Source organism: Eutrigla gurnardus (genome assembly GCF_963514095.1).
Source record: "Eutrigla gurnardus genome assembly, chromosome: 18".
NCBI lineage: Eukaryota > Metazoa > Chordata > Actinopteri > Perciformes > Triglidae > Eutrigla > Eutrigla gurnardus.
In genome coordinates, this window is record NC_139929.1 from 14,042,841 (window position 1) to 14,057,790 (window position 14,950).

The 14,950-nt window shown below is 41.2% G+C and overlaps 1 protein-coding gene across 4 annotated transcripts in view; it reads left to right on the top strand.

Moving 5' to 3' along the window:
• Positions 1 to 514: 514 nt before the first annotated feature.
• The window catches only part of ccny (cyclin Y), a 36,612-nt gene continuing 22,176 nt past the window's right edge, over positions 515 to 14,950 (top strand). For all 4 annotated transcript variants that reach the window (XM_084034056.1, XM_084034058.1, XM_084034057.1 and 1 more), the window contains exon 1: positions 515 to 1,179. In XM_084034056.1, coding sequence (XP_083890182.1) covers positions 1,026 to 1,179 — 154 coding nt within the window. In that variant the 5' untranslated portion in view covers positions 515 to 1,025. The remainder of the gene's footprint in view (positions 1,180 to 14,950) is intronic.

A 14,950-nucleotide genomic window follows, 5' to 3' on the forward strand; every position in this document is an offset into this window, starting at 1 on the left:
TCCGATAAACTACCATAATTATCCATTTATTACATAGTTGTAACCACCCCTTGAACCGGAACCTTTTTTTTCCATTTCAGCCACAGTGCTGTAGGTTTTTTAAAGATATGTTCACGTGCTACGGGAAATATTGGTATTTCTTCTTGCATATGTAGACGACGACCTTTATCCCCCAATGCAGTCAAGGGGATTGTAATAGAGAACAGCAGAATACAGAGTGACTACGTGAAGGTAAACACAATGGATAATGCTACTGTGCGTTGCTTTCTTATCTAAGTTAAAACAAACAAAGGAAAAAACAATGCCACAAGATACAGAAGTAGCACATCAAACGCCGTGGTGACATTCCCCACTATTGTTTTCTCTTGAGCTTTCGTGATTTAAACACTGCTATGGCTCCACGGGATGCATTGAAATGAGTGAAGCCATTTATTATGAATAGTACAACCGAAAAAGCCGACTTTCCGATGAGCACCTGAATGCCACCAAACAGCGGATGTAGCAGCAGCAGCAGCAGCAGCAGCAGCAGCAGTTGTCTACAGTACATCGGCAACCATGTAGCGTTGAGAGCTAAATATCTCCCGACTAGCTGAAGAATCATGTCCCCGTATGCAGTCGCGTCGACATAAAGTGTCTCAAAATGTGTCTGTGAACACAACCGGACGGAAAGTACTTGAGGGAGCCGAGTGTGAAAGCGAAGCCTGTTACATAGAGGCACTATCTGCCCTCGCCTGAGCGTTTGGACGGGGACGTCGGGGACGACTCGTCTGCTTTATTAGCACACCTTTAGCGTTTCATCAACCTTTTAAATGACCGCACTCGTCCGGCTGAGCGTAGCCTACTGTGGACTCGGGGGAAGGGCGTGTAACGCTAACGGATACCGGGGTTTGTAGTTTGCACCAGGTCTGGCTGTCCGCGTTACCGCCCCGTTTTTTCCTCTCTCGTAGGAACATTCACAGCTCGGCCGGGAGAAGGCTGAATATCCAGTTTGGGATTTTGGACTTCGACCAAATCCCGCGTACGCCATGGGGAATACGACCTCTTGCTGCGTGTCGTCGAGCCCCAAACACCGGAGGAACAACCACTCCAGGCTCGAGCCCTACCGGCCGGAGCCGGAGCTGAGCCGGGAGGACACGGGCTGCAACCTCCAGCACATCAGCGACAGGGAGAATTTAGACGGTAAGAGGCGTCCTCTTTCACTTTCGTGTGTCAAAAACATTGACATAAAATAAGACACAACACACCGGTGTTGTTGTTGTTGTTGTTAGTGTTGTAAAACAGCGGCGGACAGGGATGTATCGCCCTGCAAAAACCCACAACTCTTTGTGAGCTTGCAACATCTGTGCAAAGCCACCCACCCATTACACCAATAACTACAACACTGGAGGCTTCCTCTTCAGTGGACTTCCAGGATGTCAGAAATCAGCCATATGGCAATAGTTTCCAAACTGGGATGCAAACGTACCAAAGCACTATTAGTGGACAGTATATTATTGTACCTATTATCTTCACTGATCTTCCATCGTCTGACTGAGAATGCATCCAGGTTGCTGCCTGGTTGTTTGGTGGTGTGAGTCCTGACCCCGAGCTTGCGTCATCTCCACCATGTGTCTGTGTGTGAAAGGATGTGTAGGATTGGCACTGTAGGCGAAGGGCGAGTGTGAATTTGTGTTTCAGTGGGAGGTGATGGGATTATGATGGACGGGAGTTTGTATGGCTGGGTGTACATTCACTCCCTCCGTGGAGCTGAATAGGAAATGACGCAGCCACACACATTTCAGTGCTCTTTAACACCAGCACAGTCACACTCCACTGTACATTTGAGATCTAACATGGGGGCCCATTGGGAGGTTTAAGAGTATTCCCCAGCAAACTGAGGAATAGTTTCGTGATATAGCTTTTTCCTGGTAAGACATTCACAATAGTTTTTGGAGGCCAAATATGCTTTGATCTGTTATTTACAACCACAAAGCTATAAAGTTCTGAAATGGATTTCTGGTAGAAGAGTTTTATTTCAAATGAGATCTAAAGTGTATCTAGTAAACACACACAAAAAGGTCAAAATGCTGTTCGGCATTGTGTGTAGCTCAGTTTCTCTGGCATGGCAATCCCCCCCAAAAGCTATATTACTCAGTCTAAATGATGTGTTGCAAAAATAAAATATTCCTGTGAGTAGTGGGCTCTCTGGAGTGAGTAATCAAGGAAGCCTGAAGCTCTCAACTGTCCGCTCCTCTACAACTGTAACTGATGGCATCCGTCCATTTATTAATTCTTCTCTGCATCCAGGTTGCAGTACTTGTCACCGCGGGCAAGATAGCCAAAACATCCTCCCCAGTTAGGCTCCCTCCTCCTTGGGGATCCCAAGGCGTTCCCGGGCCATATGAGACATAGCTTATCCTCCCTCTGTTGTTCTGGGTCTACCGAGGGAGGATTCACATGGAGGCGTTCAGTAGGCATCCTAATCAGATGACTCAACCACCTTAACATGAATCTTCCCATTTAAAAAAGAAGCTGCAGTTTTGTTCCCAGCTTGTTGGAGTGAGCCCAGACAAAAGGACTCTCAAATATGGTTGCTATGTGCAATCTCATTGATAGTACAAGTGCCAGTAGTGTTAATGATTGTGTGACCCTTTTATGCCAGGGAAATCCCCAAATTCATATGGAAAAGCCACCATGCATACAGTAATATCTCATCTTGACCTCTTGATTAAGGAATTTCTAGAATGGTGTAGAGTTGCAATGATTGAAAGACAATCAGTGAAAACTGTTAATAATAGTAATTAACAAACAGTTTCAGGTATTTTTCAAGCTAATATGCTGAACATTTGCTGGTTTCAGCCTCTCTACTGTGAGTCAGTGAAATACTTCCAAATTATTATTGTTATTATTACTTGTTTGGAAAATTGGGACAAATGGCTGTTAGACTCTTTGTGTTGTCTGGACAGCAGTCAGACAACAAAAATATATCCACTTTCTGATAATATAAAACAGAAAAAAGCAATCATCCTGACATTTGAGAAACTGGAACCAGCACCTGGTTGGCTTTTGTGCTGCAAAAATAACAGAAACAGTCAGTTGAAAAAGAAGAATAGTGACTTCACTTTTGGATTCTGTTAATTTTTTTTTCATGATAGAGACATTGTGGAAAAACAGCATGTAGATTCAGCACATTTTACAACTTGACGAAATATGTATATTTTGACCAAACCATAGTTGGAACAGTGAATCTGATTTTGGTGAGCTTTATTTTGTTATGTTGAGTTTGAATGAAGGGTCTTTTACAATATGTTAACAAGGCAATACAGTGAGTTTCAGTGGGGTGAAAGAGAGAAAAGTGAAGGTGTACGGTTGGACTAAAAAGCCAAGAGAGCTTGTGGAACTTAGCAAACTCACTCCTCTAACATATCAGCAATCAGCGGTTGTTGGACTGATGGTGGCCGGTTGCAACGCTTGATTGGTTAGAAGCTACATGTGTCAGAGTGAGGCAGGTCTCACTTCTGCTGTGTTTTAAATAGTAATTTGGTCATGAGGTCGGTATGTTCAACGAATCCAAGCACAAAGCATGGAGTGATGATTGAAGGAAGGGGAGGGCAAGAACTGGTTTCAAGGCGGATTCTAGTGTTTGTCTTGTTTAAATATACACAAGACTTCAAGTAATGACCCCTTGACCTTGACACTCGACCTCTAATGGCATTCCACAGTAAGAAGACCCCTGTACTTGTCCTGTGGAGTAATACTGCTTGATCTAGTCACATACTGTAGGTCATCACACCAAAGCCTGGCTGTATATAAAGATTTGATATAATCGTGAGGATTTGTGAGCAGTAAATATAGAAATGTGCAAGGAAATGCATGACGATATCCGTCTCATGAAAGAGTGAGGAAATGGTTGCTCAAGCATGTCTTTTGGTCGATCATTCCTCATGAAACAGTTTGATGTTAATCACCGTTAGATTCCTTCTTCCTTAACATTAAAGTAGGGTTTTGTTTGCCTCCATCTGCTTGTGGTTTGTGTGTGTGTGTGATGATGATCCCGGCTGCGCTGAGCATGTGATTTCAAAAAGAAAAAGAAAATCATCCATGAGAACTGCTGACAGCGGTGACGACATGCTCACACTCTTGTGCACAAACAAAACCCCACACAGTGCTCAGTGAGCAGCCTCCTTCCAAGTATGAGAGGGTCTTTCAGGTGGCCCCTTTCACAATTATGCAGCGTAATCTGATTTGCTTGAGCAATCGCTCGCTCTCGGTAATGACCCTCAGTGGGTTCTCAGCGTGGCTTACACACCAGTCAGGGATAAAGAGGCTGGAGATTCATGCTTCTTTATCTCTGTTTGTGTCTTTTAGTGTTCAGTCAGGTTGTACTTCACAGCATGGACAGCACATCCGCACCTTAGGACAAAGATGCTGTGTACTGTGCCAGAACAGCCTCATCACTTGCGTTTAATTGTGATGAAGACGTGTCGACTACCACAGATATAAAGGCCTTAAGGGTAGTTAAGTTTTACGGTTGCTATCAACACAAAGGTTAGTTGATTCCCTGTGGGAGGAGATCACTTGTGAAACGGCCCTCGTTGTTTGACTTGTGGCTTGTTTGGTCACTGAGCAGGTTCCACTGTCGAAATGCATTTAATATGAATAACACCCGTAGTTACCTAAAGGTGTGTTTCTTAAAGTATATAAAACTGGAAACCGGGTGTTGTGGGTAAAAAGGCGTTATAAGCATGAAATATCTCTTAACACTTGTATCTCAACTGTTTTAAACAATACAAATCTAGCTATGGGGAGTGGCACTGTAATTGAATTAATTTTGAATGTAAATAGAAAGAAATGGGGGTAATAATTTCTCAATTTATTGATCATAATCAGGAAACAAGTGAAAGTATATCAACTCTTACTTACACTGCGCTCCTTATGGGTAAAATGATAATCAAAAATAACTAAATTTATCATCAGTGCAGCGCTAAAAAGAGAGAGGGAAGCTTTGCAAATTCTAGACCCTCCAAACCAACAGCTCAGCTATTTTTAGCTCAATTGGATCAGCGAGCGCTGTATTGTTGCAGCTCAAAGTAAAGGTAAACCGAGGCCACTTATGTCTCAGAGAGAAAGAATAAGACAAATAAGAGAAAGGAAGGCGAGAGATGGAAGATGAAACAGATGGATCTCTCATCCTGTTTGGGTTTTACTTAACATAGACATCTGTAAATGAGCAACGGCTCCAGGGCCAGCATTCGTCTCTGTCTCATCAGTGTTTAAGTTAGATATTTCTGGGGCACACTCACACATATTGATGAGTCTTGCTTGCAGGCTAATTGAAATCTGGACATGGATTATTCATGCCTGGTTGATGAGCCTGGGGAGTCTCCTAACTATGAATTCCAGACGAGTTGACCTAGATGTTGTTGTATGATCCGATTTTATTTGGATGTTGCTGAGGTGAAAAAAAATGCTCATTATTGTGCCTGTGCTGTCTATGTAAAGATGTAGATTTACATTCAACCCACAATTTCCCTTTTCCTATATGACTCTTAGCCAGTGCACTAAATGCTTAGCATCAATTGCTAAGATCAACCTAATCACTAACAACCATTTTTAAAACTAAAAGAAAAAAACGAAATACATTTTGACCAAATAAGTGATGAATACGTATATATATTGTCACTGTCCACCTTTGTGGAGTATATTTCCCTTTTTATTTAAATCATTTTGTCTCTTTTCCTGTTTATTTGACCAAGTTTCAGCAATGTAAACTAGGGCAGCCAACAATTCATTTTTTTTATTAATTAATGTTGATTATTTTCTAAATTAACTGACCAGATCTATTCATTTTACCTGAATTGCTCTTGTATTCAGTCCGATCTATGATTATAATTTAAACATGAAGCATTACATCTAGCTAAATAGTAGAAATGATGGTGGATACTTGAGCATCATTTCGGTATGTTCCCCATTTGCAGGTTTTAAAAGTAAAAGCATCAAACTGTGCCGAGCCAAATAAGAATGAAGCTGCCTACTTTGAGTGAACTGAGTGCCAGCTCTTTTCCAAATGCCCCTGACTACAGTTTGATGAGCTGTCTGAAACCAGGGCAGCAAATGTCACATTTTGGTGTCAGTCTCTCCGAGTTGACGTCAGATTCTCGGTACAGTTTTACTCTGGGGCAAATCAATCAAAGAGGCAGAAATAGCTGTTTGGGTTTTTGTTGATTGGGGTGTGATTCTCACTTATTCTGTGCAACTTGCTCTTTTCACCAATGTTGTCATGGTTGTCCTCTCATCAACATCAAGTTCATGCATACACAGACGTTAACACAGGGTTTCTGTGAATCCATAAAAAGCATTGAATTTAATAGGTCAATCTTTAAAAAGCCTAAAAATGCTAAGGATTTTCTTTTTTTCTGGTGTTTAATAATGCCTTAAGCTGCCAAGGCATTTTGGAAAATGAAAGATATTTATTCAAATGAAAGTGTAAGTACACAAGGCAGGTTCGGAGAAAGTTGACATATAAAACACATTTATTGTAACATGAGACACCCATGCAGCAGAGATTGGTGGACAATTTTGATACTTGATACATCATTATAGTACATTTTTAAATTCAAACATTTGACATCAGAAGAACTGCTGCTTTTCTCTGTCATATATAATAGTCAATTAAGTAAGTTTGGGTGTTAGTCGATTGGCCGGATTTCACAAGTAATCCAAATATGTGGCTGTGGGCCGTTGGAAGATAAAGTCAATGTTTTTTAATTATGTTTTTCAACTCTTTTCTCAAAAAGAAGAATGGAAAAAATGAAAAAAAAGGTCAAATTAATCAATAATGAAAATATATTTTACATTTTCCCATGCCTGCATAAAACAATCAAGGCGAGCTAGCACTTTCCCCTCTTAAATAGTTAATGTTAAGAAGGAAAACAAGTGATATGCACTGCACCTCTGGATTTAAAGCCTTGGAGCCAAGGTGAGGTCAAACCTGCATCAAGTACAAACATGTTATCACTCTGACTCTGCAACTAACGATTGCTTGAATTATTGATTCATTTGACAATTATTGACTTGGTTAACTCATCATTTCTGTTAGAAATATATCACTAAATGAGTGCATCTCTACCCCAAATGAAGTGTTTTGCTCGGCCTACGACGCTCCTCTCTACTGCTGAGAGCAGCGTCTTATTCCACCACTGACTTTCTGCTGGGATTACTTCTCTTCCCATATCTGACTGAATTAGTCAGTTTACTTAATCAGTGCTGTTACACCACATTCATTGGTTTATCTTATCAATGCAGGTGTATGAAACTATGTTTATCACAACATCCGACCATTATAGCTGCATTAAATAGCATGTAGTACGAGCGGTCGGGAGATTCTGAATCATGTCTACTTACAATCATGGCCTCATAAAATTAATCTATGTCAGTACTTTTTATTTCTGCTCACAAAAGCCAGCAATTTCCCAAAAGGTAGTAATAAATCATTCCAGAAGGAATGGTTTCTACTTAAAAAACAAATGAACGGATTCACAGTGTGTTGATGAAATCCCAATTGCCTGTGACAATCTCATTCTGGAGTCTCGTTTGGCTTGACTCAGCCTACGTGTGGGAAGATGCATCTACTGCCCACATATTACCTGCTCCTGTGCTCACTCATAGAGCGGCTGTCTCCAGAGAAATTGACACTGTAATTGTCTTCTGTCTGTTCTGATGAAGAGAAAGGGGACCGCCTCGTGGGTTACCGGTCACAAACTCTCATTAAAATAAGAAAAAGTGTCTCTGTGTGACAGAAATTCTTTCCTTTTCAGTGCTATTGAGTTGGAACACCTATCACACTTCTTACACACTATCTGTGGGTTGGCCATGTGGTTAAAGAGGGCTTGAAGTGGGGTGTACTCGATAATGGGGTGATTTTGGAGATGGATAGTAGATTATCTGGTGGATTATTTGTGGAATGATATAAAGGTAAATAGAACTTGATGCTGCCTGATAGAAAAATGGATTAGTTCAATATAATTGATTAACCTCTGTTTGTTTTTTGCAGTCAAAGTGTTAAGCTCAGGGTTTTTTGTTAGACAGCTGTGTAGCGAAGCATGGGAATGCCCATAGCCTTTGTTATCCAAGTCTTCACCTAATTGTTTGGAGTGTGTCCCCCAAATCCAACTTGCCAAGAGTGTGTGTGCCTCTTGTAAACGGAAAGAACAGAAATCTGTGAATGCCCATGGTTGAGTGTGTTGAGTAGATTCCCATCACTGCTCTTGAATGGTATAATTAGAAATCAGCTTGCATAATGCAATCTGTGTGTTTGCTTGGCGAAGTGGTGCTTTCAAACTACATGCACGCTGGGGAACTTGATGGCAATTAGATGCGGTGTTGGGGAGCTCAAGAGATCGTTTGGGCACAGCTGTCAGCAGGCTACTTGCATTACTGGCCAATTTGTGCCGCAAAATTTGCTGCCGTCTTTGCTTTGGGCAGAGAGGACAGAGACATCCACATTCAGCAAACGGATCAAGTTTGCAGGGCTAGTCTTTGTGACCGTGTTTGACCTTACTGAGCTCTTCACAATAGGATTTAAAGTAGACACTCTGTTCTGTCCACGTGAAAGAGGCTGAGTGTTTCTAACTACAGACAGGTGAATAATTATCTGCTTCTGTGCGCAGTGTTGGAAACACCATGAGCAAGGCACTTATCCTTGAAAGTGCTCTAGTGGAACCAACCAGTGTTTAACAGATAAGGGAGTGGGTGTAGTGGGTGGATTGAGTATTATAAGACCAGTGGTGCACTGAAGTACAAGTCTGAGGCCAATATATTGTGGGGATTACAATAATGCTGCTGCAGAAGTTTTACATTTTTCACTAATCCTATGACTTCTTCTATTCTTAATAAACCTACTGAAACTCTCGGAGTGAAACAGGATCGGTAGGCGGGACATAACGTTGGGAGGAATTTGATTTGATCGTTGAAAAGATTAGCTCCGCACCTTCTCCAGCTCTGTGCAGAGCTGAAGTACAGACTGATTGATGGATGTCCTGATATTATTGGTTGAAATGGGTTGGTACTAGCTGATGATAGCAGGTGTCTTATTTTGTTTTACAGGAAGGATGTTGATGTTTTTTTTTGGTATAAAACATGTTTTTTCATAATATATTTCGACATATATTGTTAAATAGGTGCACAGTATGACCGGGGATATGATCTAAAATGGTTAAAAAGGCTTTTTCATTTCAGCTCGACTTTAAAGGTGATAATGGTCCATTAATAAAAAAAATAGCTTGTGTCTAAAGAAATTGCAACTGAAATTAGATATTTTAAGCTTGCTCAAAGACAAATGAACTAATTTGCTTCACTTATTCCAGATCTACAATTCACAGATTCACACATCTATTCTCATGACATTACATCACTCCGACAACTGCTGCTTTCATCCACAGCAATGTGTGGATGAAGCAGCATCATTTTAAAATTCGCTGCAGCTCCTTGTTTTACCAGTAAATTGCAATTCAATGGGTACATTGATTAGCAGAGGAGTCCCCCCTGCAGGGCGACACTTAGGCCTACAACCTTTTTATTTTAATCACTAAAATAGACATCCTTATGCTTTCACCAAGTGAGAACCAAGAAGAAAGTGTAGACATAGTAACATTTATTTTGGAATATTCTATCATTACACAGACAAATTAGCAGTTTTTCGACTGTCTGATGTTTGTAATCCTCACTGGCAACGGTGTTCTTATTATTGCATCGCTTAAGATGGCAAGCATTTCATAATTTATACACACTTTGAATCCACATGTGACTTTCCTGTAAGGGAAATTACTGTACAATCACATGCTGCTCTCTCCTATATGTTTGTGGTGAGTGACGCCATGTCGCTTGTGCAGATTCGAGTGGAGTCGGGGTTCATTTTGAGTAGGTGTGGAGGTAATTTAACTGCTGCTGATTGGCTGTTGGAAGTTGACCTGGTATGCCATCATGGCCCAACAACACCTGACAAGCGATACAGTCAACAACAGATGGCTTGAACGGGCATAATGGTTTATTGTTATGGCTTGCTTCAGTGTGATTAAGGTGCGGCAAATTTCATGTACCTTCATATTTTGTGCACTAAAACTATAGAGGTTGATGTGAACTCACAAGTCTGATTTAAATTCTGCTAATTTATTCATTCATCATATTCTAGTTCAGATTCTTGTCATATAGCATTCGAGCAAGAATACATGTATTTTCTAAACTGCTTCTTAATTTCAGAGAGGTCTTTCCCAACACACGTTATGCAAATGTTGCCAATCTGTCAGCTACCCAAATGTCTAGTGTGTGTGTGTGTGTGTGTGTGTGTGTGTGTGTGTGTGTGTGTGTGTGTGTGTGTGTGTGTGTGTGTGTGTGTGTGTGTGTGTGTGTGTGTGTGTGTGTGTGTGTGTGTGTGTGTGTGTGTGTGTTCGCATCACTGATAAAATCTATTGTTATTCTGGTGTGTTTGCTTGTGTTGTTTTGATTTATGTGCGCTCTTGCCTGTGTGTGTCTGTGTGTGTCTGTGTGTGTCTGTGTGTGTCTGTGTGTGTGTGTGTGTGTGTGTGTGTGTGTGTGTGTGTGTGTGTGTGTGTGTCCGCCAACGTTTTCATGTGTGCGTGTGTTGTGTGGAAATGTCAACACAGACGGAGTATGACAGAGTATGACAGAGCTTGGCACAGATGGTCTTCCTGTCATCCTCGGCTCTTTCCACAGTTTGACTCCGGATGAACCTCACAGATAGAGAAAGAGAGACAGTGGTTTGGATTATACAAGGAGCTGTGAAGAGGAGCATAGGGTGGTGGCAGGCTAATGCATCACAGCTTTCACTGGCCAAGCAAACACATTTCTAACCTTTAGGGCAAAAATAGCTTTTACGATGAAAGGGAGTGAGAGCACGCATAGTAAGAAGTGTAGTGTGAAATAGCTACTGGGTAGTGGCAATTTGTCCGGTTTGATTTCTTTGCAGTGCGATTTGCATTGAAATACTTGCATAGAAACACAGCTAATGTGCATTTCCCTGCAGTATCACGGAACCCATATGCGTTTCCAGTGTGCTGCCTACAGGCACAGCTATGCAGACTTTTCTTCCAGACGTAGCATAACCGATGTGGATCCCTCCTCATGGGTGATCATGTTCTGCAGAGACAGATGGTCAATGGCAGGAGAGGTATTTGGGGGGTTCATATTGCCTTTTGAAAGATTACATGTCTGTTTAAACTTGCATTTTTTTACCTTCACATTTCCTCTGACCCCAGGAGTGGATCATGAATATATGCCAATAATCTCCAGGAACATGTGATTATTTAAGTCGATTTAGACGTCTCATGCAGAAATATTTATTGATGCTCAATGGCCATCGTAAGAATCAAATCAGAAAGAACTGAACAGTGCAGTACCAACCCCAATTCACTCTACTGTCCCTCCTGGGAGAGCATAAATGCTGCCATGGCGTCTGTATTATGTCTAGGTTAAAGGTAACTTTGTGTTCAGTCATGAGGGACACGTCTTGCTTGTGACCTTGCCTCGCCTAGACAAGATTAAATGTGAACCAATTCATAAGATGACATGTATTCATTTTACACTGAGGGAATCAGGTATAGAGAAAAGTACTTTAACCTCTGGTTAGTAGGCAGGATGGTCATTAAAGCAGCAAAATTCACAGGCTTCCCTCGCATATCTTTTTCCAACAAATGTGTCATGATGAGTCCACGAGTGTGTTTTAAACCACATGTGGATGTTGCATACATGCAGTGTCTCCTCATCTCATCCCTCATGTGAGTGTAGAAGTACCTCAAAGTCACCTTTGCAGACCCTCTCCCTCTAAACTGCTGTCTTCGAAACTGCAACATGTGTCTTTTGGTTTAAATAAAGCATTCATTTTAAAGGATACTTTTATTTGACATTTGTGTTTGTATTGTTGGTGTATTTCATGCATGTTTTCTAATCCTGAGGGCTTAAATGTCTTTAAAAAGACATTAACAGTACATTTAATGTTTTAAGGTTGTGTCATTCCTTAACATGCTGGACAGCAAAGCTTGTTTGTTTTCCTTCATCTTCATCCTTTTCATTACTACCAGCTCTGTGCACACACATTCCTTTTATGCTGTTTTACCAAACAGTTATTGTCAGCACAGTCCCTGACCCCACAGCAGTGCAGCAGAGCACTTTCAGCTCTTTGGTTTTTTTGATTGTCTGTACAACAGATTACATATTTGTCACCCTCATCGCCCTTCAGCAAACAGTTTTCAGTTGTCTGATTTGTCAACATTGTCATTTACCTTCCACTGGAAAAGACGACTTCCTGTCTCTGCTAGTTGGACAATGTGTGAAGGTGTGTGTGTCGTATGAGAAGGCAATACAGTGGATTCTGAGAGAGAGAGAGAAAGAGAGAGAGAGAGAGAGAGAGAGGGAGCACTACTGTCTGTCTGCCTGTCTTTTCCTTTGATGGGCCTGCCTCTACCATCGGAATCGTTTCAAGCCTGCGTTGCCTAGTTACAGCGAGTGGAGGATGCAGGGATGGGAGGGTTAGAGAGAGGGATGGTGGGTTTGTGGCTCTCAGTTGGGTGCAGAGTAAATGAGTCCTCTCCCTGCCCGTGGACTCTTGGAACCCCCAACAAATACAGCTAGAGCTGCATCAATTACTCAGTTAATTGATTAGTCAATTGACAGAAAATGTATTTTTATTTCTCTCTATTGAACTGAATACCTTTTGGATGTTGGACTGTCGGATAAAACAGGACATCTGTAGATGTCACAGCCGTTAATGCATTTTATAGACAAAAAGATGAATGGAAAAAATAATGAGCAGATAAATGGATAATAAAAACAATCTTTGCAGCCCTAATTACAACAGTTGATACAATATTGCAAGAAAACCGGATATTATTTATCAGAGCAGCATGTGATTTGCACCTTCATGATTATGCACCTTTGTGAAAGTGGGGTAATGACTTGTTAATTAAACCACTACCTTGGCAGTTCTGATGCTGACATTTCTGACTGTGGCTCTCATTTTACTTGTCTCCTCACCCATTGTGCTTGTCTCTACTCATGCTAACTCACCATTTGTTTTTCTGTGTTTTAAAAACAGTTGTTCCAAACAGTCGAAGAAAGCACACAGGACTTTTTGTTTCTAGAAAACACCAGACATTGAAGGGTTATGTGACCCAAACGTGGGCTGAATCACTACAGATTCAGAAGAGAAAATAGCAGTATCCACTTTAAAGTTAGGTACCTTTAAATATCACTGTCATCAATGTTTATAAATAGCTTCAACGAGCAGATGAAAGTATAATAGCTGATGTTGCCCTGCCATTACATTAAACTAGTTATACTTAAGTGCATGGGGAAAAAATATGAGCTTCACTAAATGAAATGTCGATAATGATTTGTGTGAAATCTTTCTGTCTTTGCAACATCATTCGCTGCCGCCTCCTTTGTTCCCTTGGTATATCAAGTTCAACATAGCTCTCCAGCATGTATTGAGAGAAGTTTCTTCTGAAACATGGCTTTTTTTTTCATTTTATTGTTTATGCCCAATCTGTAGTATTTAGGGTGCTTTTTTCTCTTTTTGGGAAAACCTTTTCTCCCCTGTAGTCCTCTCCGCTGCCCTGCATGGTTTCATTTCATTTTCACCTAATTACAGCCACCCGTCAAGTAAAAGTTATCAACAGCAGTGCTCCACATCCGACACATCAGTATACAAAGCCAGATACACTGCCAGGGCAGGTCTGTTACACTGGATCCACTGTGATGGATTGTACACATGGGCTGGTTGGATGCTGGTTTGTAGTCCTCCCAACACAGTGCTGTAAGCCTGTACTTTCTATTGTAGCTCCTCACGAGGTTTTTGTTGTGTGAGTCCAGAACAGGATGTGGCTGTCGGCAGGCAGGAGGTGTGGTGTGTGTCTGGGACTTTTTCTCTAGCATGTGTGTGGGGGATTTTTGGATGGATGGCCTAGATGGGACGATATAGCATTTTAATACTCACAATAATCGATCATAGTGAATTTTCCATTCTAGGGATAATCATAAATATTGTAGCATAAGTGACTTGAAAAAGCTGTTTAGCTCTTCATGGAGATATAAATGAAAAATAGTGCCTGATTAAAAAAGATACAGGATCCAGAAATATATTTTTGATGTATTTATCCTTTATTTCGGGAGACCTTGAATCATATCTTATTTAAGATTATTTTTATTGTTAATTTAAAAGGATGTGCACTGAAATACTGTGTGTGTCTATCTGGGACACACTTTGTTTCTTAAAAAAATGTTAAGGGATTTCCTCATGTCGCAATTATTTTGCCCAGGTTAATATGTGATATGAAATGTTCATATCGGTGGTTTCATTCGAGTGGCACAGCAACACTTCCTACACTTGGTATCAGGCTTGTGGCTTGGGCTTACTATCGACTGCTGCTTGCATCCTACACACATGTCTCATCTTCAGGCATACTGCAGTGATGGAAACAAAATGTTATGGCTTCTTGGTCCTAGGGGAATCGACTGAAACTAAGAACACACACGCAGGAAGCACACTTATGTGGTTACGTTCTGCTGAAGTCATCACAACGAGAGTAAGTTTTCAGGAGAACTATTCCCCTCCATCGTCTTGTCCCTGTTGGCTTTTCTTTGATAAAAGCTCAGCTCTTCTCTGCTTTGATGAGTCTGCAACACGCCGCTGAGTTTGGCAGATGTTGTCAATCAGTGATATGAGCTTGGGGGGGGATTCAGCTGTTAGGAAAAGCTGTGCTGCTGATGCTGCTGCTGCTGCTGCTGGGGGTTTGTTCCATTGTTGTGTGACTGTGGAGAGAGCTAAAAGGAGGGTGAGTCATTATGCATTAGTCGTTCATTCAGTTGGTTTCCCATTCATTTCCTCTCTCGAATAATTGTTAACCCCCCTCTCTTACATTTAAGAAACATTCATTTAGTCAAGTTCAGCACATTAATC